General features: G+C 41.6%; 1 protein-coding gene across 4 annotated transcripts in view; it reads left to right on the top strand.

Annotated features, from left to right (window-relative positions):
• Nucleotides 1-4,008: 4,008 nt before the first annotated feature.
• Nucleotides 4,009-26,783, top strand: part of F13A1 (coagulation factor XIII A chain) — a 76,521-nt gene continuing 53,746 nt past the window's right edge. The window contains exons 1-5 of one of the 4 annotated variants that reach the window (XM_048940095.1): nt 4,009-4,025; nt 9,130-9,206; nt 19,458-19,614; nt 20,650-22,178; nt 23,094-23,245. In XM_048940095.1, the coding sequence (XP_048796052.1) occupies nt 23,095-23,245 (151 nt within the window). In that variant the 5' untranslated portion in view covers nt 4,009-4,025; nt 9,130-9,206; nt 19,458-19,614; nt 20,650-22,178; nt 23,094. The other 3 variants (XM_048940093.1, XM_048940094.1, XM_048940097.1) reach the window with 3 other exon arrangements.

The raw sequence follows: 26,783 nt of genomic DNA, 5'->3' as shown, positions 1-26,783 counted from the left end.
ATATATACACATGCTATATATAGGGCTTTGAAGATTGGAGTGTTAAAACTGAGGATCAATCTAGGTTTATCTCTTTTTATTAATATTATGTTTTTGTAAGCATATGTAGAGATTTCTTTCTTACAGTAGGCATGCCGTGTTACTTAGAAAATGATCAAGAAGGGATTCCCTGCATACAGAGAACAGTTACTTTCTAAAATCAAGGTTCACTTGGCAGGGAGAGGGAATCAACTAGTGCTGCAGTGACTTCCTGACTCTTAAAAAAAAATGAAATTGGAAGGGCACGATGAATAAAGAAAGAAATGTTCATAAATCCAAGGTGTCCTTGAGAAAAACAAGGCTTCTAAGGCTTAGAAGATAAAGCAGCAAGCTCAGAGACTCGTGGGGGCAGAAATAATGGCAAACAGGAAAAGAATTAAAAGGCTTCAATCGTTAGTAGTTTCAAAGGAACTGTTTTCTTTGTTTTCCTTAACTTTAAATGGACACGGATGTGGATTCTGGAGAACTAGGCTTAACCTTCATGCAGAGTCTGAAAAGAAGTTTGAAATAAATATTTGGAGCTATTGACCTAAATGATAACCTTGCAATAAGCATGATGATGCACAGAACTGATTGCAGCCTTACAGACCAGTGCTGAATATGCACTTACGTTCCTTACAGCCTTCTGGTGGTATCAGAAATAACCAGCCCTCACCCATCAATTTGAAAGAGATAATGGAAAGGAGAGAACATCTGGGCTTCCAAAGGAGAGAAGCTCCTGATCAGTCAGCTGATCTGTCTTTCAGATCTTTACTATCCATGTCTTAAGGGTGGTCCTCTGAAACTGTAGTAATCTGAATGTGTGCCTTCTCATCTCAGAACTTGCTGTCTAGTCTCCTGCTCTCTAATAAGTAATGCATTCCCACCTCTCTGGCAGATCTGAATACAGTGGGATGAAGGACCCTCTGAAGCTATCTGTCTCCATTTACTGCTGGAAAAGCACAAGCAACTGAGTTATGGAGGCCATGCCATACTCCTAGGAAGCTGTGGTGAGAGAATACCCCTGTGATATCACTGCCTTCAGAAATCTAGCTATCCTAGCAGGCAGGGATACAGCTGTTGCAAGAGTTACTTAAGGAATCAGCAGAGAATGATATATGAATGGCCACCGCATCTCATTCCCTGGTGCAACTGCCTGTGATGAACCCCAGGATGGGTCTTTACTTGCAGGAAAAGTTGTAGGTAAAGAGGAGACAGAGGTCTATGCAGACCAGGAGGATGGACAGAATGAGAAACTTCAAAATAAAGAGATGTCCAGAGAAATCAAAGAAAAAAGGCTCCAGCCTTACTGAGGAAGATTTCTTCAAGCAGGGGAGTTTAGATATATCCAGCTGGGAGAGCCATGTTTACATCTTGTATCAGGTCCTCAAAGTGACATAGTGAAATAGAGAAAAAAGATAACAAAGATGTTTTCAAAATGACATGGCATTGAGATCTAGGATGTTGGTCTGAGGTTTGAAGTGCTGAGTAGCCCCAGGAGAAGATAGGGGATCCATGGCTGTAAGTTCATGCTCTCTTTACAAGGGTTACATTATGGAGAGAGAACACTTCTTCATGGGAGAAGCAAAACTTGTCTAACCAGGTGTTTTGATACCCTGTTTAATTATTTCCTTTTCTTTTGCTTGTGATCTCCAGGCAGTTACCACATGGAACATGTTGTTCTGCCATTGGATTCATATTTTATCCTTGGATATGGGACATATAGCAATCCTATTGAATCCAACACGCATTCCAGAGGTTAGATATCAATCATGTTTTTTTATCATTTATTATTATTACTATTTCTGAGCATATCTACAAGCTGAGAGATATCTGTAGTTCTCAATCAATGAGGTAGAATAGCCACAGGATTTTCACAGAATTCACTCTGTACTGAAATAGCCCAGTAGGAGGTTGTATTGTGGATGTAGTTTTCATCCTAATTTGTAAAGAGTCTCCCAGTATCTCTGATTGCTCTGGTCCAAAGCTGATACCTTGGACCAGAACTCAAATGGCTGATGATCCAACATCAGCTGCATCTATGTGAGTAGAAAAAGTAGATGAAGGTGACTTGGGCACACTGATCCCTGAATGCTAATGAAAAGAAAAACATATTTGGCACTGCTACAAGTTGGAGACTCTTAGGATTTCAATATTGTGTCCTTTTTTATAGCAATAATAAATTTGTCAGTTATGTAGGGAAACATTTTACTGCATTCAGAGCCATTGCTCCAAATCCAGCGAGATAATGGCCAATAAAACTTTGAGCTAGGAGGTAGAGTTCTGCATTGCTAAAGCTTTCATTATGTATGGTTGTAGAGAATGTACACATATGGCAGAGTGTCTCATTGTTCTTTTTTTGTTTTATTATTTTGTCAGTATGAAGTGGCTGTGATTCAATCTATGAAATGCAAGTTTAGCTTCTATTGATCCTGCTGTCTTTGTATAGGACCTTAGCAGCTTTGCAGAATGCTGTTAAGAGCAGTTAGATTTTATTTGCAGCTGAACCATACTGAACTATGTTCCCTATCAAAATACATCTCATCTCAGTTCGAATGTGCTTGATTTACTCTTTGTTTTGTAGAGGGTTGTAACTGAGAGCCCCCAATGGCAGTCCCTGCTGTGGGCCCATAGGATACCATCTGTAGCATGACCAAACCAGACTGCTCTTGTTTTTACAGTGTCGACTGGATTTCATATTATCTCCTCCAGCTTCCTGGATAGCACAGGTTCCCTTTACAACTTCGACAAATCCAGTAACTTCCTTGATTGGGAGAAATGCCAGAACCTTCAGTACTCTCTTGGACGCATGCAGACAGTGGAGAGGGATTAGACCTCTTTTTTTTCAATCTAAGTTGCTGCAGGCAAATGCGGCAGGGTGATTTTAAAGAAGAGAACTGAAATCAGATTCAGATTTATTTATTTTAAACCAGACCTTAAGGATTTAAAGATGCAGATACGCAGATATAGTGAAGAAATTTATTGTATCTGGCAATCAGGTGCAGTCTAGTTAAGCATGGTTAATTTTATTTCACTAAAATATAGACCAAAATCACTTAATAACAGAACCAACTTTCATTCTTTCCCAACTAGCGAATTTGTAAACAATACAACATTATCATATATACCTCTAATTGCGTGTTACAGTTTCTACCGTAAGAATGAGCAAACATTTGCACCCTGGGGGAGCAGCATTCCACTAAATATTTGGAGATTAGCTGCAAACAGCAGAAAGAGATCCAGATGGTTCCCTGATGTCCGCATGCTCTTGATAACCCAGCACTCTCTTTCTGCTCCACGGACAAGAAACTCCTTTGTTTATCTCTGCTCCTTCTCCAGGACTGGCTGTCAGACTACAAGCTACTTTTTCTAAGCAATTCACCACATTCTTTGCCAAAATTCTGGTAATTCCTCTCAGGCTAAGTGCAGTGAAACCTCATCTCATGTCTAAAGATTTTATGCTGGTCTCTAAAGCACTGGGTGTTTCATACAAACTGGTAGCAGAGCACTTGAATGGGAGCCTTGTTGGGGTGGGAGGACATGAGTCTGCAACAACTCACAGGAGGGAAGGGAGAGAGATTGAGGGCCGCAGTAGAGGCATATGTCCTCCACAGTTTAGTGTGGGTTAATTCTTTCCTGATGCAAGGTGAAATGTTCAGTCACTATTCTCTTGTTGGAATTGCTTAGCCCATTGTTAATTTACATCTTAGGCATAAGAAACATTTTTGTGTTCAAATAAAAAACATAAAGCCTCACTCTAGAGGCAATTAAAAATGAACAGACAAGATAGTATAATGCTCTGAACAATTTTAAGGTTTTTTTTTTACCTTTTTTTTTTTTTTTAGAAAAATATGCTTGCAAATCTGTGTACCATTGCAGAGATGAGACTAAAGGGATTTCATCCATCAAACAGAATAATATAATGACTTTTGATCTCCACTAAAGTGGCGAGAGAATGGAAATAAGAAAGAAAAAAAAAAAAAGAAGGAAAAGAAGCAGTAGAGAAGGTAAGAAATAGTGTAGAATATACTAGGAATTATGTAGAATATACTAGGAATTCCTTCAATATTTTACACTTCAAAATATGTGTATTTGGGTTGTGAATTCCTTCACAATTGTTATAAGACCTACTGCAAAATGTGCAGAAATATGAGGGGCCTAAGGAATTCATTTCTTTTTAGAGTGGAGGCTGCCAGTAGAGGAAACATGGCAGAAAGGCCCCTTAAAATGCTTTGAGGTCAAAGCAGCCACATAGTGCAAAGTTTTGGTGCCCATAGCTATCATTGATATATTTTCAGGTAAGGTTCAAATGTCCAAAGACTGCCTGACATTGGAGAAGACGATGACACATTTTGTGCTAGAGTAGGTATCACAGGTACCAGGACAAACCTGATATAAATGGTAGTGAAGTGAAGCACTGGAGCAGGTTGCCCAGAGAGATGGTGGATGCACTGTCTCTGGAGACTCAAGATCAGACTGGACAGGGCTCTGAGCAACCTGATGTAGCTGTAGCTGTCCCTGTTCTTTGCAGGGAAGTTGGACTAGATGGCCTTTAAAGGTCCCTTCCAGCTCAAAGCAATTCTATGGTTCTATGAAATGCAGTCTTCTGCTCAAATCCAGTTCATGTCAAACTTGTACTCCAAAGCATTCTTGTGATGTAGAGACCCAGAACCTGTGGCTATGAAACCGTGATGTGAGGCTCTATTTTAGCCTTCCCCTCCCATTGTTGGGTATTCTAGTTTTATGTCACATGCAACAGACAGTAGAATAGGAACATAGGGCCAGTGTGTCCATATCTCTCACCTGAAAGTTATTTATCTGCCTTAAAGGTAGATCTTCTGAAAGATCTTTGTGATTGTCTTATGGCCAAACTACACTGCAGAGAAGGGATTTATTAAAGCTTGACAGAACTGAGAGTGTAGGGAGAGGCACTGGAGAGAGGTATGTTTCTCTTGAAATAGAGCATTTTGGTTCTGTTATGGTAGGACTTTGTCATGGAAAATTAGTTCTGAAGAGAAAGTTAAACCATCTTTCCATCTGAAGGTAAGTGCAGTTATATCAACATCTTCCGTGGATGGATGCATGTCTAACCCCTTCTTAAAAATGGAAGCACTGTATTGAGGCTTCAAAGATTAAATAAGCATTCACAAATATAGGAGTCAATAGCTGCAATTACTAGAATTAAGCCTGTTTTCTAAGGAGCTGAAAAAATTAATCATTTAAAAATACCAGTGTGTGGGCTAATTAGCCAAGTTGCAAAGCTAATTCAAAATTAAGGTCTGGAGAAAGGTGAGATAATAAATATCCTGGTTGTGGGGCTTCTTTTGTTTGTTTGTTTGTTTAATTTAACAAAAAAATCTCTATATATTTTATGATACTGATTGGATTAAAGATATGTAAACATATTAATACTTTTCAGTGGAAGGGAGTGAGAGAGGAAAGTACTCAGAATTGAAGGCATTCAGTGAAGTGTTAGCACTAAGTTATTTTCTGCTTTCATTTCAAATGAGGTGGAGTTCAGTAGGTAGCATAGGACATAGGGGGAATGGTTTTAAACTGAGACAGGAGAGGTTTAGGTTAGATGTTAGGGGGAAGTTTTTCACTACGAGGGTGGTGAGGCACTGGAACAGGTTGCCCAAGGAGGTTGTGGATGCCCCATCCCTGGAGGCATTCAAGGCCAGGCTGGATGTGGCTCTGGGCAGCCTGGTCTGGTGCACATAGCAGGGGGGTTGGAAGTCGATGATCATTGTGGCCCTATTCAACCCAGGCCATTCTATGATTCTATGATACAGTTAGATAACTCCTCACTACTCTCCAATTTCTAACCTGCAGTGACTTGGAAGCCAGTAAGTTCCTGTCTAAAGATTTGCTAAAACTGCTGCTGAAAATCTATATTTATTACTAACTTGAGTTTATCCAGTTTTAATATCTGACCAACTGTTTTATCTCTTTTGTGCTTACTATGGCCTTCTGTTAGCATCCTTTCTGTCCAAAATTGCTGAGGGATGTATGAGGAAAGTTATCTGTGAACTGTAGTTTTGGCTTCTGAACTGGGTCATGAGTTATTGTCTGAGAATTTGGTCCTTAAAACTGAGCTGTCAGCAGGAATCGTTGAAATCGCTAGGAAGTATACTATTAAAAAATTCAGTTTGTTTTTACCTGGATACCTTCTTATCAAGTTCCATAGGGATTTAAATCCAAGTCCAGTACAGCTAAAGGAGACCACTGTTTTCGCCTCACTAAGACTAGGATTTGAACACAAGTTACACTTTCTTTATAGTGCAGGCTTAGTTCTGTCATGTACCTTCTTTGCTCTCTGGTATTTTGCTCCAGAGCCAGTGTAGTTAAGGCTACAGTGTTTTGAGCTAAGTGCATTCTTTACAGATATAAATCCCCTTTCTAAAAGAGGAAAAGAGAAGGATATTATGACTGACAGCTTAATCTGAGCTTTGCATCTAAGCAAAACTCCTTGTGCAAGGCAGGAAGTGAATTACATAGCTTCAGAAATAGAGCAGAAATCCACATTCTGCTTGCAAATGTACAGTTCATGGCTCCTGCAGGGGCTGTATCTCAGCCCCCTGCAACACAGGCAGCAATTTGGGTATGGAATAACATGCTAAAGCCATGTTCACAACAGCGCTGTGTTACAGCAAGTAGGAAGCTTGTGATTGCTTGGAATATCTGTTGGAAGGTTGCCTAAGTGTAGTTTGCATGGAAATGCAGCCAAATGCAGCAGAGCAGGAATTTGAAGGTTTGGTCTCATCCTTTGAAGCTGCAGTTAGATTGGGATTGGTGCATGCAAAGGGGAGTTCTTGCAAAATCCAGCGCTTGCATCATGGGAAGTAGGACCTGGCACTTACTGCTAAAGAATCATGGAATCACAGAATGGTTTGGGTTGGAAGGGCCGTTCAAGATAATCTAGTTCCAACCCCCTGCTGTAGGTGTCCCTGCCTCTCTCTAGGCCAGGTTGCTCAAAGCTTCATCCATCCTGGCCTTTAACGCCTCCAGGGATGGGACATCCACAACCTCTGTAGGCAGCCTGTTCAATGTCTCACCACCCTCACAGCAAAGGGAGAAAGGGAGGCAAAGCATCCGTGGACAGTCTGGATTCTGTCCAGCACAGTTTGCTTTGCTGATGTGAAGCAAGCTGTGGGAAAACAGCCTGATAAAAGTAGGTTTGTAACTCTTAAAAACAGAATGGCCCCCAGGACGCTGCCATTTGCTATTCAGAGTGAATGAGACAAGAATAGGGTGTTCAGGGGCTGAACTGATCCTCATCAGTACCTCATTATTTGCTATAGTTTTGGGGGTGATGGTGATGATGGTGCTCCCACCCTTTCTGTGACAGAGCTGTGCAAGGATACACCTGCACTATAGATGGGAATAACTTGCTCTTGGCATTTCCAGCAGTAGAAGTTTTGAACTTGGTTTCTTACTGTGCATAACGGCTTTCACTGCCAAAATCTTCATTGATCAAGGTGTAAGTGAAGGTAGGGAGCTGACGTGTGCTATCCTCTCCTTAGAGAGAGGAATGCAGGCTCTGCAACCTCACAAAGAAAAAAGAAATACGAAACCCCATTGTTTTTTACAAATCACATTCCTTGGGATTCACAGATACAACTACTATCAATGTTCAGAATGAGTGTGCACCTTCCTGGAAATGTAACCCTGGCAAGAAGAGGTTCCAACTGTACAGATTGATCCCAGAGGGATGGAGGGCAGTGGGGTTGGAATTGTTTTCTACTTACAAAACAAAGATTAAAGCTGTTAACGATAGGGGAATATCTCATGTTTTCATTTGTAGATGTTCTCAGAATTGCATGTCAATTTCAAGAGATAGATGTATATGTTCAGTGGAAAGGATAAAAGACTATTTGCCTATGTTTTAATATGATGCTGTAATAAAATAACATCTTCCAGAGCCAATCATGACTTTAAGCCAGATAATGGCTAAAAATATTAAGGGAAGGATCACCACAGCAACAATCACTTTGCACTCCTTCTGCAGAGGAAGTGAAAAAACACTCAAATTTTGCCAACCTGAATAAATTACCCAGATCATCAGAACTGTAAGGAAAGCTGTACGCAATCAGCTTTGCATCTTTGTGTGAGCACATGCACCTGTATTAACTGGGTTGCAGCACATTAAATACAAAGGGGAGAACTCCAAAAATACACATGAGATTTAAAAGTTACCTTGGTTGTATCATAGTTGATCAGAAGTTCCCCTGCCCAGCATGATTCTCACTGCAGTCCAACTGCTGGGCTGGGCTTTCCTGCCTGTGGTGGCCCAGAAGTGGGATGTGGCACACGAATGTTCTCTTGATCTTGCTCCAGTATGAAGCTGGAAAATGGAGCTGGTAAATGGCTAGTTTTCTTGCCCAGATTAGAGAGTACAAATGGAGTCTTACTCCACTCTGGCAGCTGTTTGTATGTGCTGTGTGCTTGGTTTGCTTTGCCAAAGTAAATGGTCTCATTAGTCAGGGAATAAAGAATGGGAATGGACAGGTGGTGAGCAGGAGCAGTGTGGACACTGCTTGACTTCGAGCACCTTGTGCAGGAGGCAAAACTGAAAGCCTCCTCTCGAGAAGCTGCAGGTATGGCCAATGGAGGGAGAGTAGAATTTTTAGAGGCAGGCCAAAGCAAGGATATGAGTTAGAGTTGTGGTAGTAATGCCAAGATCTTTGGGAGTTTCAAAATGCATTAAAAACTCCAGAATGATGTTAGGGGAACCCAAAACCAGGGGGCTTTCAAGCACAGAAGGCAGGGTTAGGTCTGGGGTGCTAGGGCTGTATCTCTTTCCATGTCATCTCTCCTGCTGTTTGGGAGTCCATCTGTTTAGCTTTGTTGGCCCTGTAGTGAACCCTGGATTGTTGACTACCTACCATGCTGCCATCATTTTCTGGCTTGAGTTTCTAGCTAGAAGTATGCCTCAGATTTTCTGGGGTCACATGTTTACAAGAAATGGTGTGTCATTAAACTTAGCCTATGTCTTTAGCCTTTTATACGGTCCAGTCTCATAGATGTTTTGCAGACAAGGTGCATACTGCTGCTGAACAAATTTAAGCTGACTACTAGATGACTTTCTTTTCTTAATTCTTTTCTTTGCAGGCCAGTGCAGACTTGGAGCTAGAGGAGCTAAGGAATGCCAGCTGTATCCTGGCCACATTTGGAGTATCTAATAAAAGGTGAGCCAGTTAGTACTGTAACATCAATGTCTGTGGTACAGAGTGACCAATGACTGCTGTATTCTGTTTTTCTGCTTTTTTAAACTGCAAACTTTAAAAGTTGCTTGGAAATTCATTAGGAGAACCCTATGGGCCAATCTACTCTTTAGTGTCTTCTATGTCATTTGCTATCTGCCACCTCACTGTTCCCACTGTGGCAGCCCTGGCAGCCTGCTGAGCTGCAGAGCCTTGCCACATGGCAAATACTTTGGGGCAGGGTTTTGTGCTGGCTCACAGTGACACTGAACTATTTGTAGTGGGAGAAAGCTAGCAGCAGCAGCTGGAGTTAATGAATCCTATATCACTCTGGAACAGGGACAGGAACCCTGGAGTTCAGGGTGTTTTCATTGAGGCCTGCTGCAATTTTGATGTATGAGTGACTCAAGGAGATGAAAGCACTTCTGGATGGGCTGAGGAATACGTATGCACTAGGAGTTTTTGTATTATCTTTAATTTGCTGCTTACACACTAGGATTTTTTCCCGTTTCTTTTTTAGCTTCACTTGTTTTTTTCTGAGTAAGAAAAGATATGAGTGGTGCAGACATTTAGATGAATGCCTACCATGATTCTGTTATTGCGTGCTGGATCTTTAAAAATGAAGTGCTCCCTAGGCTGTTGTCTAGGAGGGATTGCTATGCATCAGTGCAAGATGGCCCTTACAGTGAGTTACATGCTTGTTTCTCTCTTGTGTAGTTGTTATTTTCCCTTTGCTTGTTTGATTTAATTTAGAACATAAGCCATTCTGGTTGTAGGCAATTTTGATTTAGGTGTTCACAAAATGGAACATGATTAGATCTGTGGAAAAGATCACTGAGGAAATCCTGCAAGAATAGTACATTACTTCAACCACCACCCCACCAAAGCAAGGGCAGGATATCTCCTCTATACTTACTTGACTTACCTGTTTGGGACACAGATTCTGGACTAGATGATAATCCACACTGGTTTTCTTTCACCTTCAAACTCCTTTCTTCTGAACTAACATACATAAAGAATTGTAGAATCATTTTGTTTAGAAAAGACTTTCAACTCATCCAGTTCCACTAAAAATGAAAGATTCAAATATTAGGGCCTTGTCTAGACCTATAGTAGATTAGATGCCTCTACTGAGTATGTATTTTTTGCCATGGAAGCTTGCTTGCGTTACAGTATGGGAACCAGAGACTCAGCAGCCACTGAGCTGAACTCAGCCTCACAGAGTGCCTTCCTGAAGAGCTATTTTATTCTCTCCGTTGTACCTTCCTGTAAAATGTGGTGAAAAAATCAATAATGAATAGGAAGTCCTTAATCTCCACGGATGTTTCTCCTTGCATGGTGTCAAAATCTGTTGGCTGTTGATTTTCTCTTATTTTACATATGATTAATTTACTTTGGAAGAAAAAGAAAAAGAAGGTGGCTCTTTGTGGTTGATTGACAATTTGTCAATGATTCTCAACTTGAGATGCTAGGATGCATCCCCAAGCTTGTCCTCAGCTCTCATGCTTTGTTCTGTGCTCGCAGCAGGGTCTTGGGAGAGCACAGCTGCTGCAGCTGCTTGTAGACCAAAAGGTGACCTTTTGAGTAGCTGAAGAATGATGCATTATTTAGTGCATTCCTGGCTAAAATGGAAATGAAATGATTTCGTGAGCAGAATGATTTGTTTGTTCTTTCACTTAGATGCACAATACAAAAATAGTGTGCAAATCACTACTTGAGGTTTGTTCTGGGCAAAGCTTTTGATAGGACAGACGTAGCACTGGCTGATACTTAAAAGATCTGTGTTAGCCAAACACAATAAACTTTAGAGGCAGTAAGTTTGCAAAACTCAACTTCAGTTTAAATAATGTATAGGAGTGAAAGCTTCCTGGTGAAGCGTATGTCACTGGACTGTCAATTGATACTAGTAAGTATCATAACCAGCTGCTATTTCATGATGAAGTATTTTACTTCTTTCAATTAATCAAGAGTCTCTTGGAAGGTGCCAGTGTGGATCATTCATTATAAGAATGCGTAATGAATAGAATGTTTGTCATTTGCATAGACAGAGACTTCAACAACTTCCTCTCAGTGATCTTTGATAGCCAGGTAAATACGCACTCTGTATATTTGTTGAGGAATGGAGAGGAGAGAGGCAGATGGGAACATTTTTCAGTGTCTATAAATTTCCTATGTGGTCTTCTAGACAGAGAATGAAAGAAGTTGAGTCTGGAGACTATCTTTCCTGCTGACGGTGAATGAAGACTGCAGTATTCTCTGCTGCAAGTCCATCTGCTCTTGAACCTCTCTTAAAAAGATCTATCTAACAATGTTTTTCCTTTGGAGTTTCCAGCACTACTTATGAAGACTTGAAAGCAGACTATTCATGTGCTATAGATATGAAAGCTGAATCATTAAGGTAACAAATTGTTTGAGAATGGACAGTTTTCTCTAAGCAATGAACATATGGAGGGAACTTGGGGAAGATCCAGTGCTTTCCAGTGATTTCACTGAGCTCAGCAAGCACTGAAATACATAGAATAGTGGAGAAATCTGCATAAATAGAAGTGCCCAGAAGACTGTGCTGTGACATTAAAGAGCTCAGTAGTGAAAATATCCCACAGAATAAAAGGTGTCTGCTTTTATAGAATTATTTTTATTAGGACAATATTAGATATGGTAAGACAAATAAGCAGGGATTCCTTAAATTACTACCAGTGTTTGATGTTGTCTTGGTTTTTACAATAAGCAGCATAAGATTACAAAAAATGATCACCTTCCTATTTGTGAGATAAACTGCCTTAAAAAACCCAGCTCTATTATTTCTAGGATTTCTATTATTTTTTTTTATTACTATTATTATACTATTATTATTTCTATTATTTCTAGGATCCAAGTTAATAGAATTGACCATGACTTCAGAAGCACAAACACATGACGAGCTTTCAAGACATTTACTTTGTAGAATTATAGGATTATAGAATTGTTTAGCTGAAACAGACTCTTAAAGGCCATCTCATCCAACTCTCTTGCAGTGAACAGGGTCACCTACAGCTACATCAGGTTGCTCAGAGCCCCATCCAACCTGACCGTGAATGTCTCCAAGAACGGGGCATCTACCATCTCTCTGGGCAACCTGTTCCAGTGCTTCACCACTCCTACTGTAAAAAACTTCTTTGTTATAATCAATCTAAATCTCCCCTCTTTTAATTTGAAACCATTTCCCCTTGTCCTATCACAACAGACCATGTTAAAGAGTTTCTTTCTTATAGCACCCCTTTAGATACTGAAAAGCTGCTATCAGGTCTCCTTGGAGCCTTCTCTTGTTAGGCTGAACAGCCTCAGCTCTCTCAGCCTGTCCTCACAAAGGAGTTGGTCTATCCTTTGTGTCATTTTTTTGGCCCTACTTTGGAGAGGCTGGATGTCTCCCTCATCCAGGCCTCTCCTGTACTGAAGACTCCACATCTTGACCTGGTACTCCAGGAAAGATCTCACCAGGTCAAGATTACCTCCCTTGACCTGCTGGCTGCACTTATTTGATGCAACCCAGGATATGGCCGGCTTTCTGGGCTATAGCAACTCATTCCTGGCATATTCTTACTGAATTCAGGCCCTTATTTCCAACCACAGTGTCTGCTTGTCCTCCTGCACCGCCTTTCAAACCAGTCTTCTCTGAAGGATTCTGTCTGGGAGAAGATCTGAGCACAAGCTGGTAAGCATTTGCAGCAGGGAGTTCTAAGTTCTGTGGGATTTAGTTAAACAGCAAAGTGCAGGCTTCTACCATGAGTCATCTGGTGTAAAACTAGTGCTAAGTATTGTACATAATTAAGACAACATTATTACAGTGAGATTGCACTTCTTTTTTTGGCATGACTAGAGTCTTGAAAAAGTGCAATGTTTTCTGCCTTCAGAGCTGTGAAGAAGATGAAGAGTTCTTATGAGCGTTCATTCTAAAAGACAGCAAAGCAACAGTGATCTTAGTTTGTAATTTGCATTATTCCTGAAGCTATCCACACAGATTTCAGTCTTCTTCATGAAAGACCGTGCTTTTCTGAGGAAGAAAAGCCACAAACCTGGAAGTAGTATTCATCGGATAAGGCTTGCAACAATGACATCTGTAGATATTCAAAGTTTTTGCTATTTTTTGTACTCACAAATCATGTATTTTATTTTGGGCCACATTTCTTTAAGAGGCATTGTTGGTATTTCAAGTAGCAGACACAAAAAGTCATATTTGCTATCATATGCAACAGAAAATCTTGGCAACAGCGGTGTCAGAGAGCCACAGATTCAATGTTTGAACACTCACTGTCAGCAGGTACAGAAGTTTTAGTAAGCTATTGGCTCTATGAACAAGAAAAGTTATACAAGCAGCTCAGAATTTGGCCCAGCTTTTTCTTTCAGAGGTACAAAAATTAACTTCATTTCCTAATGTGCTGTTTGTGCATCATTTTCACACACATCTCAAAGGGAGTATCCAAATGAGTCCCAGGGGCTGCAGAGTTTCAAGACGCAAGGAAAGCAGAGCACATGGGTCAAGACATCTGAGCCACAGACAGTGAGCTCCTCCTCTTCGTATAACTTGAACTGAACTCGTGATAGGTCTGAAGATTAAGAATTCCAGAAGCCTTTCTGAGAAAATGATTGTGTAATATAAAACTGATAGATCAATTCCAATTTTGTTGGCATTGCTGTTTTCTGGACGAGTTTCTAATCTATCAGTAAAGGAGTAAACACTCCTGCCACAACAAACCATTGATGTTCCGAAAGGAAATCAAAGCAATGTAAGGCTGTTGAAGAAGGTGACTTGAAAGAAAAAGAATGAAAGATTAGAACGCTGCTTTGATAGCTTTAAAATTTTGTGAAGATTGTATATGGGAGAGAGATGGGCCAGAGAAAGCTCTGTAGCTGTAGGAGGAAAATCAAGGAGAACACCATTTGTTTTCAGGGCTTCATCCTAGCATGCATTCTTGCAGGCTCACAGCCTAAAACATAGAAGAGGTTGATATGGTAGGGGCACACAGCCGACAGTGGAATCATAGGAGAGGAGGATCAAGGCAAAAATGAAGAGTGTACCTATTGGCTGTGGGTATTATCTTGAATTTTGCACTACTTTGACAGAATTTACACAGCTTCTGGATAAGTGAGAGAATTACTGTGCAGACCTACTCCTTATAACAGTGTTACAGCATCAGCTGAGCTGAGGGACCTTGCTGTGTGCGCTGGAGCCTCCTTCATGATGCAGTGCCTCTCAGCAGTTCTTTTATCTTTACTCCAACCGCAAGCTTGCTCTGAGCACAAAGACAAAAGTTATTTGTATTCCACTGTGTATGTTGACAGTATTTTTGTGGATGCAGCACAACACTTTAGAGACAGGTATGTGGAGAGTTTGGAAGGCATTAATTTTTTTTTTACATTCTCCTTTCTCAAACCACACTGCAAAAGGTTACAGTGGGAATAGCAAAGGAAAAAACCTGCAGACTTCACAAAAATCAAAGCCTACAGCTTGTGCTGGATGGGTATATTTGGCACACATCTGTGATTATGAAATGGCTTTTAAATTGCTTTTGAAATTCATCTGAATAATGATTCATTCTCTCAATTTCCTTTCTCCCCCCAGAACATCTGCCATTAACAAACCAACCAGTTGTGATGTTTTACAATCTGCATTTGAACTTACTTCTCAAAACGATGTACACTTCCTTATTTAAGCAATTATTTGGCTCATTAACACAAAGATATGGTCAGTCTTGGGACTGAAAGATGGATCAACAACCCTATTTGGCAAACATATTAGAAACGAATCAAGAAACTGTTCCACTAGAGAATTGCCAAAGTGGTGGAAATGCAACAGCAACAGGCAGCTTAAGAGTTCCTGTATACACAGTTATTGTATAATGTTGATTTTGTTGAGGTGAGCACGTCACAGGATTTAGGTATATGTCTAAAGATGGGATTATACGCTTGAACATGCTTCAGGTTTTTGTTGTTATGAATCTACATGCTACATCTGTGTTTGTATTAACAGGAGAAGCTGTTCTACAAGACTTTGAGCATTTTAAAATGTATTTTTGTTCTGAACTGGAACAGGAAGTTTTACCCTGAAATGAGATTGAAGAAATCTTTAATTCTAAACATCTTGTAATTGAGCATACTTGAAACATTGTGTTTCAGTAACACTGAAATGCTCTGTGAGATTAACATTGAAATATTGCATGTTCACATATGGTACAAAATTAATGAGAACCAACTGTCAACTAAGCATGCTGGGGCTGCCTGGGTTGTAAGTAACCCATCTCCTGGTTGCAGGAAGAGCTCTGATCTGAACTAGCTTCTCAACTGAGGTGCAGTTCTCTTTTAACACAGTCTAGCACTAACCCAAGGATAGCCATCTAAGACCTGTTCACTCTCACCAGCTCTATGTAGGGACATCTACGGTGTTTTGCACCAGGTATCAGGTACAAGTGCCCCAGGGGCACAGAGCACAGATTTTATGTGTTTGTATTGTAGCTTGTTTTGGTCTACTCTTGGTTTTTCTGTTCTGGCCTGATCCAAGGTGACTTCACACTGTCCACAAGAATGATAGTATGGGCACAGCACAAACAGAAGACCTCCATTTACATCTGGGACTGTATGTGACAAGTCAGCCCCTCTGGAGATGAGTGTAAGGGACAGACTGAATTGCAATTACTGAGCTCAACCTTGTTTTAGCAGAGGCTTTGAAGTTCTCTTCCCTCTGCTCCCCGGTCCTGCTGTGGACATCCTAACATCTAATATCTGGGGGACTTCACCCTGGCTGTAAACATACAAGTTGAAATAACCAAATCAAATCTAATTATGTTATGGTAATTTCTCACAAACTATTTTTTCAATTGGTGATTTTCTTGCAAAAAGTTTCAATGTTGTGAAATCAGCATTTGGTGTAGGGAGACTGACATGCTGGAAAAAATTCAAACAGGTCTGGAAGTCTGTAGAAAGGATCATAGAATCACAGAATGGTTTAATTTTAAAGATCATTTAGTCCACCATCCCTGCCCTGCCATGGACAGGGACACCTTTCCCTGGATCAGGCTGCCCAAAGCCCTGTGGCTACCCTGACCTCAAAACACCCACAGCTTCTTTGGGCTACATGTTCCAGTGTTGTGCCAGCCTCATAGTAAAAAATTGTCTTTCTTATCTCTATTCTAAATCTATTCTCTTCCAGTTTAAAATCATTACCTCTTGTCCTACCACAACAGACCCTTGTAAAAAGTCTCTCTCCATTTTTCTCTTCAGCCCTCTTTAAGTATTGAAATAGACTGCAATGATCTCTCTCTGGAGCCTTCTCTTCTCCAGGCTGGACAAGCCCAGCTTTCTCAGCCTGTCTTCTCAGGAAAAATGTTCCAGCCTTCTGATCATTTTGTGTGTCCCGTGTCTGAACCTACTCCAACAGATTCCTGCCCCAGAGCTGGATGCAGTACTGCAGGTGGGATTTCTCAAGGGCAGAGTAGAGGGAGACAATCACCTCCTTCTCCCTGCTGGCCACCCCTCTTTTGATGCAGCCCAGGATACAGTTGGCCTTTTGGGCTGCAAGTGCACATTGCTGGCTCATGTCCAGTATTTCATCTATCAAAACACCCAAGTCCTTCTCCATAGGTCTGATCTCTATCCATTAATGCTTTCAGGTGGTACTTTTACTGGAAACTGCCCTAACCCAACTGCAGCACTTTGCGCTTGGACATGATGAACTTTATGAGATTGATATAGGCCCACCTTTCAAGCCTCTCTAGATGCTTCTGGGTGGCATCTCTTCCTTCTGTATCAGTTGCACCACTCAGCTTGGTGTCCTCTGCAAACTTGCTGATAATGCACCCAATCCCAAGGTCTTAATAAATATACTGAACAGTACCAGTCCCCATACAGATCTCTAAGGGATAGTATTCATCTCTGATCTCCACCTGGACACTGTGTCATCGACTACAATTCTCTGGATGTGGCCATCCAGCAAGTTTCTTACCCACTAAATAGTCAATCCATCAAATTATTTTCTTTCCAATATAGAGAAAAGAATCTTGTGTGGGATTATGTAAAAGGCCTTATAGAAGTCCATTTAAATGGCATTGGTTGCTCTCCCCTTGTCTACTTACGTAACCATGGTAGGAGGCCACCAAATTGCCAGGCACAATTTGCCCTTGGTAAAGCTATGTTGACAGTCTTGAATAATCTCCCTTTCTTCCGTATGCCTCAACGTAGCTTCCACGAAGAACTGCTTCATGATTTTCCTGAGCACAGAGGTGAGGCTGACTGTTCCTTTTTTAAAAACTGAAGTGATATTTCCTATTCTCCTGTCACTGGGGACTTCACCTAATTGCCATGATGTCAAATATGATGGAGAATGGCTTTTAGCTACTACATCATCCAGTTCCCTCTGATGCATCTGATCAGGCTGCAGAGATATACATATGGTTAGGTTCATCAGGTGATCTCAAATCCAGTCTTTAAGTATAGTGGGAGGAACTTACTATCCCAGTCCCTGCCTTGATCTTCAGAGGTTTGAGAGAAAAAGAAGGGAGAAATTTTGGTCCAACTCCTCAAATTCCTATCTCTTTTCTCAGTCTTGTTGCCTGACAGATCAAGTAGAGTTGGCCCGTAGGTCAAGAGCTTCACTTTAGGTAAATGGCATTGATTAGACGATGTGATACAGAGGGATTTGCTTTAGAAGAGTCTTTCTCTTTGCCGTATACATATGATATGTATGGTGAATTTTTTTCAGAGAAACACTTTCCATGAAGAAGCTTTCCCCAAAAGTTCATGGCTTTGCTTTGATAACCTGTCCTTTCATTTGGGACTGAAATATTAATCTAAGGTCTGCAACCTTTGTGCTTCTATCATCTTCAGGGTCAGCTGGCCAAAGCAAGGAAGTATTCCACCCCCGTTTTTAAGAGATGTTTCTTCATTATTTAGGGCCTCAGCTCTAGCAGAACATAAACCAGTAAACAAAGCTGGAGCCCCTGAAGATCATCTCTTATGAAATACCTCTTTGGCCTAGTTTGGCTATCTTTCTGTGAGATAATTAAGGCAACTCTGGTACAAAAACAGAGAAATGCTTTGAATTCAGATGTCAGTAGGAGTAGGAGTGGGAACCTGGATTGTATGCTCATAACAGCCAACGTGATTCTTTTTTTGTTGCAGTTACTACATGTACAGTTATGTTTATGTCTCAGGAAGAAAGATGCCTTCACATGAGTACAGAAAGATAAATGTCTTTTCCAACCTCTAACTCATGAGCTGGCATGTGCTTCAGTGTAATCTGATACTTATTGTTGGAAATGTATTTTACATAATTGGCAGCGGCAGCCGCATAATCTGAGAGGGAAAAAAAAGTGTATTGAACTGTATACTATGTATCACTGTTAATGATTTTGAGTGGCATCTATAAAGGATAATGTAGCACTTGAAAGTTATGCTTCAAAACCCAGATAAAATTCTTTTATTTTTTCATTTCTAAGCTGCATTTCTTCTCACCTCGTTGTAGACGTTGGCTGTATGGATGCATACGGTGGGATCCATCACCTCAGGCTCCCTTTGCAGTCAGTACAAGAAACAGGCACTTTTAGGCCATGATTCATCTGACCTATTTACATGTGTGCTGTAGGAGGAGATGAATCACTGCCTAGACTGCATCTCTGTGGAGGATAAAGAAAACCTAAGATGGCCAGCTCAGACGTAGATGCTTACATGGATCTACAGATTGAATTTAAACTTGTGGTTTGGAACAGTATTTTTCAGAGAAGAGTTAAAATTTCTTAAGCCACATTTTCTTAGCAGAATGTGTGTATGAATATATGTATATATATAAAACAACCATATATATGTATATATATAACCACATATATATGTTTTTTTTGTTGTTTTTTTTCCCTGCAACAGAAACATTTGCAACAATATCTTTTGAAAACTGGCCTTATATCCCCTGCTCCAAATGTTCCACCATCTGAAGATCTGCCATTTTGTCTCTCTCTGCCTCTGCCCCTCTTTCACACATACTGTCTTGTACACATGCTGTATTTCAGAGCTGGGCCTTCTGAACGTTCAGCATTAGTTCAAAATATACTCCTCTGTGAGTGGTAGCCAGAGCTGCTAAACACATAGAGATAAATGAGCTGGTTTTGGTTTTTAAAAAATCGAAAGCAAAATATGCAAACAAAACCACCAAATGAACAGTTCTGATATTTGCTTCTGTTTAAAAATAACATTTTTGTTCATATTTTCTGCTAGAGTCTGCTCTACTCTGCCTCCTTGGTAAGGCAAGGCGTTACAGGGAGAGAGATATCGGTTTGTGGAAGACAAGTAACAATGTGGAAGGAAGAGGAAGACAGACTTGGTTATCTAAGAAAGAGTGCAAGTTTCCAAGTGAAACTCCGAGAAGAAAGAGGTAAAGGTGTATTATATGTAGATTACTGGTTTATGGGAGTAAGAATTATTTCCTTCCAGGGATGGTTATGCATGTATATGTAGTACCATGTCCCAGTGCATCTGAATTCACAACTAGACTGCAAATGGGCCCAAAGGTAATATTTGAGGGAGAAAAAAAAGAAAAAAATGAAAAGAAGAAGAAGAAAAGTAAGAAAGGAATTCACTGTTTTGCAAAGCATTACAATGCTCAGCTGCTGCCAAGGAGTTCTCAGTGTAGCTAAAACAGTGGTAGGCAAAATACCCCTTCCATCCAGCCACTGGCACGCAGCACAGCAAACCATTTACATGAGCACCTGGCTGAGGAGTTTGCTTATGACAGATCTTCACACACTCTCCTTTCTGTCTGTAAAGCTTTACTGACTCATGTTTTGTGGGGTTTTCCCCTTAAACTTGTATCTGGCATGGAGTAATGCTGACCCTCATGATAACAGAAAACTGAATTTGGGATAACCCTTCTCAGTGCAAACTTTCCAAACATTTAAGAGCTTTTCTGTGGTGATCATGAGGAAGGGCTGTCCATCATTCAAAGTCCGTTGTGATCAATGGGAAGAGCATCTACAACTGCAAAGGTCTTTAGCAAAAGCCACAAACATTTGATGGCTGAGTAACAAGCGTGGACTCAGCCCTTTAGCAGTGCAGGAGTTTCTTCATGAAGAAAGATTGCTCTTTCACCGGTCATTCCAGAACACCATTCATTAAATATAAGGCCCTACAGGAAAAACAGGCCTTTGTGTTCTCTGTGCCCCCTACTGAATCAGCTCTGACGTCAGTAGTTTCAAACCATAGATGCTAAATTAAGGCCAATGCAGTCTAATAGGCAAGGAAGGGCAAATGCTAAAAATTCAAGGTAATGAGAAAATACCTGGCATCTGGAGCTGTCATAAGCATGAATTTACATCACTCCCCACAAAATAAATAAATTACAGCCTATGAAATGTTACTCTCCCTGGATGCAAAGCTGCTGCCAAAAATTTTTCTCTCTGTGCTTTCTCAGTGATCGTCAGCTTCTGCCAAACGCTCCGAAGAGACCTGAAGGGGCACAAGGAGAGACATCTACAACTGCTGGCTTCTGAAGCATGAGGGCTGGGATCATTTGGCTGCATCCACTCACTGCCGTTCCCACTCTGACTGAAAGTTTTCCTCTTGGCTCTGACAGCACTGCAGCCACTTGGGGAAGCACATAACTGCCTCGGGAGATGGAGTTTCTTATTTGTGTTGCAGGCCTCCAGCAGGCATGGCACCAAGGCAATATTTACTTCAGTTTCTGTAACGTCATCACAGCAGCTGCAGTTTTGGGAACTGAAGTACTGGCTGGAAGTAGAAGGAGAGGCACACCATGCAGAAATCAGAGTGGAAAAAAGGAGAATTGGCAGCCAGCCTCCTCCCCCAGAAAGCTCATTGTGTTCCTGGGTGTCAGGGGCATTGCTTGCCCAACAGATGGTTACCATAAGGACCATCTGCAGAGAAGAGAGTCCGTAGAAACTGCAGTTCAGGACAACAGCAAGACCAGATCTCTCCTGATGGGGTGCTGGCACACTTGGGGGAGCACAGCAGAAGAAGTACAGTGCCCTGGCCAGGTGGCTTTCTGTGCTGTTTGCCTAGCAGTCTGCTGCAGGAGATAAAGGAGTGTTTGGGGCCCTTTGACTCTGAGGGAGCATAGTAGCATAGCGCAATGCTCATGTGCAGATAGTGAAGCTGGCTCCAAAACCTCTGCAGTCTGAGTCTCAGCAAGCAATCCTGGCAGTACCCAGTTACGTTAGAGCTTTGTGAAACTGAAGAAATTTGGTCTGTAGGTAAAATGCTTTCGTCAGGTACTGTTCCTGACACAGGTTGTTAACGATACACAAATTATCATGGGTAAGAGCAGAAGGTCAGTTGCCCTCAACAGAACTGATTGGAGCACAACACCTTAACTCTCCTGAATTGCACAGTTTCTCATGGAAAAGATCTTGTTTGTTGAGCTGGCAATGAGCTTTCCATGCTCATGTGCCCCATAGTCTTAAGAAGGACTGCTGTGAGGCACTGTGGAGAGAAAGCGTTGCTGTTTTCTACCTTGGAGTACTCTGAAAGTCAGCACCTCAAGCTGCAGTGCAGGCATCCTGAGATAGAGACACTATTAAGACTGACAACTTTGTGTCACTCAGAGAATCTCTTCCACTTTCTATGCTCTTGTGCCATGAGAAGCTCTACTCTATATCACTAAGGACTGAAACTTCAATGCCTGAGTTGTTTCCTTAGCCCAAGAACTCTGAAATACTCCTGTTTAGTGGATGAGAGGTGGGGGAAGGTAGGCAGGGAGAGGGAGGGGAAGCAAAGACGTGCCAGCAGTGGTGGCAGATCCTTGGAGATGGTGTGGGGAGGGCTTGGCAACCCTTTCAGCACTGTCCTATTGCAACAGGAGGGAGGAGGATATACAGAAGTTACTTAAAAGCCCTCAACTTTTTCAGGCTTCTATTACACATCAGAAAATCTGCAAGGGAGAAGACAAAATTAAAAAAAAAAAAAAGACTATCTGAAAAGAAGGTACCCTTGCTAACTAGAAAACTTCCTGTAAGAGCTTACTACTATTAAATAATTGCTGTATTTTGAATTGATGTTTTCAGGAGCTTTGGGAAGAAGCTGTGTTCTCAGCCATGAATGTTTTCTTAGATGGATGGTGTGGCTCTTTCGTTACTACGTGCTTTCACTGAAATAGATGTGAAAGCAGTTTTGACTAGCTCAAAGAGAAGTCTCTGATCAGCCTACATCTGAGATTTCCCTTAAGGTTGCTTGTGGGAGAGAAATAAGTGGATAAGTGCCTTTTTTTCTTTCTTTTTTTTTCCGTCTCTCTTTCTCTCTCCTCAAAAATGGGTTCTCTGTGTGTAGGAAATAGTCCTTTGGATATTGGGTGTTTGTGTGCATAGAGACAAAAAATATAGTATTTCAGTAATCATTTGCAGAATGTTGTGGGCTGTAGTATTTGAGATGATTGCAATATAACTTAGACTGTCGTTTTTATTAGAGAGAGGTGGTATGCAATGTACTTCCTAGGAATATAATTTGTTATTTAGGGTGCAATAATATTGTTTTAGAGGGTGGGAAAGATGGTAATTTTCCACCTTTTTACCAGAAATTCCCAAATGTTTTTAATGCCCTGCTTCTCCTAGACAAATACTTCTGTGTTAAGCTTTCCTTTCCTCCTTCCACCCCCCTTCTTCTCTTATTCATGTGTTTTGACAAACACAAAATGGCTTACAATCCTCAGAGAGCTGTACTCCATCATTAGACTGATGTTTTCTGCCTCTCAGTTTTTATTTATGTGAATCTAAAAATGTGTAGCTCGCTGGCACCCCACACTGTTTCCGGTTTCTCCCATCTTATATGTGCCACGCTGGCTCGTGTGTGCTTTTTCCTTGCACTTTTTCTTTCTTACGTGGTATTACAACGTCTCTAATACAGGATGTCTGAACCAACGAGCACCAACAGAGAGAAGAAACAACCTCCCCTGAATGGGCGAAGAGGCCTCCCATCAAACAACTCCAATGCTGAAGAAAATGATGTCCCTGAAATGGATGCTTTTGGTCTGATACCTCGAGGATTTAATCCAAAAGGTACAGTGTAAAGTTTAAGACATACATCTGGTTTTGCTTCTAACCTTAGAGAGTGGTTTAAAGTTGAGAGTATTTTTTTTTCCAGTTTGATTACAATCACAGAGTAACTTTAGGAGGACTTCCTCGAGCCTTTAAGTTTGTGGCTGACTGTTCTGGGGCTGGGCTGGTTGAAAGCTCCACTTTGCAGGGACGACAGAGGGGTGTCACTGAACATCTGGAGTGGGAGAACGCATATATAGATAGAGTTTCCTAACCAAAGTCATCAAAACTTGTTACTGCCCTCAGTAAAAATCCTGTCTCTGGTCGCTTTTTCCTAGCTCTGGACCAGCCCCTTTCCTTGAAGCAGCTGGTAGTGAAGCAGGGCAAGACACTGATCTGGGTTAAAAGCAGGCTTTTGGACAGGAGAAGTAGAATAGAAAGTTTAATTTAGTACTTTTTAGTTCCACTTCAGCCTGGCTCACCTGTTGGCTTCAGGCATGGGATGAAGGAAGTAGAAGCATCCCCTTTTATTGGCGCTTCTGGTTTATACAGGCTTAAACTGACTGTGAATCTGCTGCAGAATGCTTTTACTAGATGGTCAACTCACTCATAAAAATGGCTGAGAAACTCAATAATTCTCCTGTGGAAAGTGTTTTAATGTTTTGGTTGGAGAGACAAAATATAATTCTGGGGTAAGGAAAATCAGAGTGACTATATTTGGAATGAATCTGAAAAGCACAGACAAGATTTAGAGGAAAATGGAATTGGATCCTGAATGAGACACCGACACAATGATGGTTTTATTTTATTTTATTTTAATTTTTTTTTGCCTAAGATTAACAACAGAACCTGCTGCATGTAGCAACTCACAAAAGTGAGATGTGATAATACTTAGTACTCATATGGAGCTTTTCATCTGGGGTTGAAAGAGTGTTTAATAAATGTGGATGAGCATTAACTGCTTCATTTTACACAGTAGAAAACAAGCAATGAGATTTTCGGTGGCAAGCTCAGAGTCCTGTTGGAAATCGTTATTTCTGTAATCTTAATCATCTGCTTTGCCCATGTCCTCCCCTTTTATTACACACATGTTGCTTTAAAAAGCATTTCTTTAAAAAATGCCTGAGCAAACCAACTGGAATGTTAAAATGGTAGGAACTTTGCTTTAACTTTTTCAGACAACCCTGTAGCTCTGGGAAAAATATGAGTGTTTAAATTGTCAAAGGTAGTATAATACAGGTCCTGACTATGTATATTTTCAAATTCAGTACACCTGGTGCAGGATACCGTGGAAGGAATGCAGTCTGTAGCTAAAATGCATCAGTTCTGAAGGAAGGTTCCTATTAGCCTGTGGGGAAATCTCATTGCAGCCTTCCAGTACCTAAAGGGAGCCTACAGAGAGGAGGGGAGCCAACTCTTTACAAGGGTAGATAATGGCAGGACAAGAGAAAATGGTTTTATATTGAAAGAGGGAAGACTTAGGTTGGATATAAGGGGGAAGTTCTTTACCAAGAGAGTGGTGAGGTGCTGGAACAAACTGCCCAGAGAGGTTGAGGATGCCCCATCCCCGGAGGTGGTTGGGGCCTTGGGCAGCCTGGTCTAGTATTAGGTATGGAGGTTGGTGGCCCTACAAGCAGCGGGGGAGTTGGAGGTTGTTGATCTTTGAGGTCCCTTCCAACCCAAGCCATTCTATGACTTCTATGAAGCGCTTAATATCAGGCTCTGAATGAGTGTGGTGCTGAGAGACAACAGCATCTCTGTTTTCTGAAGTGTAATGGGAATGGGAATGTGAGGTCAAATGAGTTGAGGCAGAAGGCTGCCTCATAAGGTGATGCTGCAGATGAGAAAACAGCCCTTGTCCAAAGCAGGAGTTTGTGTGGCCATAGGATCAACTTGACTATGGGACTAGTATGGCTGAAAAAATTAATTTAATTATTACAGCAAAACTCTTATTGTACAGCTGGGTCAGCTCTGCTATGCAGTTCTGCTCTGCAGTGCTTGTAGCAATAATATGCAAGGGTGACCTAGGTGGAGGAAAGGGAAGGGATGGTAGCAGTATTCCTGCCTCAGTGAACATCAGCTGTGATTTAAGCCTGTAACACCAGCTGAGGTATATGTGTTCCCTGGACACTGTTTTGCGGTAGGATGTTTAAATCACCTGTCAGAGAATGTTAAATGTATATTACCAAATGTTTTCCACACACAACTCAGATTGGCACTTGTGTTTGGAAGCTGAGCCTACCAAGAGCAATTGCAGCACTGGGGTTGAAGTGAGAGCCTGCAGGCAGAGCAGGAGCAGCAGGGTACTGCAGGGTGAACATGGACTTTGCCATGGACTTCTTGCACCGCCTTCATCCTCTTCTCCTTCACACTTCCACACTTGTGGGTTGTCCAAGCCTTTTGTAATGGTTTGTGTATTTCACTTCCACATCACCCTGAAACAAAGCAGGCCAATGCTTTTATCCCTGTTTGTACAACTATGGTGTTTTCTAAGCTCTGTGGTAGGATGGGACATTTGCTGTAAACGTCTAAATGTTGGTGTCTTCATCCGTGTCAGATGTTAACCAACACAGAGCTAGCCCAGCCGGAGGTGAGAATACAGTTCTTCCCATCAGGCAGTGAGTGTCTCTTCCAGGGTGTCTTTCTCAGCTCCAATGGCTGCAGCAAGCAGATCTCACTGGCCATAAGACATTACATGTCTGGCTCACAACATTTAGATGCCTACATTTAAAGGACTCTGTCTTGAGCTGAATCCTGCCCTTGTTCTGTGCAGTGTAGGTGTCTACAGCTGAGCTACTCACCCTCGTTTCCCTTGACAGCCAATAGAGAGAAATAGGCATTTTTAGGGTGTGATTCATTTGACCTATTTTAGCTACTACTCTAGGATGAGGTAAACTCTGTGCTGAACGAGCTCTCTGCTGACACCCACTTCAACTGCACTGAATCACAGCCACGTTAAAATTGATGGAGACCGCAGGGACAGCTGCCTCCCCAGCCTGGTCAGCTGGCTGCCTGCTGCAGGCTGCTTGCTGCAGGCTTCCTTGGCAAGAAGCCTGTGTTTCTTTGTACACCTGTGCTGTCTCCTCCCCGTGGCTCTTCCTAGCCAGCTCATCTCCCCACACTGAGTTATAAGTGGGCCTGACACATGCAGACGGCTCGGTAGGAGGACACAGCCTTGGGGCTCCGCAGCCTACCAGCTGCCCACATGGCCTCCTTTACTGAGTGTGGGGACTGCCAGGGAATCATACATCCCCTGTTGGCAGAGACCATCACCTCCTTTAAAAACTCCTTGGTCTGTAACCCGGAATCCTTTCTCTTTTGTCCTCCAAGAAAACCTGATGATTGCTGGTTATTTTTGGAATTGAAAAGCAGCACAAGATTGTGCTCGTTTATTCATTTCCAACCAAGGTTAACATAGAACCATAGGCTTGTAGCATGGCTTGGGTTAGAAGGGACCTTAAAAGCCACACAATTCCAACCTCTTGCTGTGGGCAGAGCTGCCACCACCAGTGGAGGCTGCCCAGGGCCCCATCCAGCCTGGCCTTGAGCATCCAGGGGT

Source organism: Lagopus muta, chromosome 3, assembly GCF_023343835.1.
Source record: "Lagopus muta isolate bLagMut1 chromosome 3, bLagMut1 primary, whole genome shotgun sequence".
Classification (NCBI taxonomy): domain Eukaryota; kingdom Metazoa; phylum Chordata; class Aves; order Galliformes; family Phasianidae; genus Lagopus; species Lagopus muta.
The sequence above is the reverse complement of the archived record's forward strand: the minus strand, read 5'-3'. Positions and strand labels throughout refer to the sequence as shown.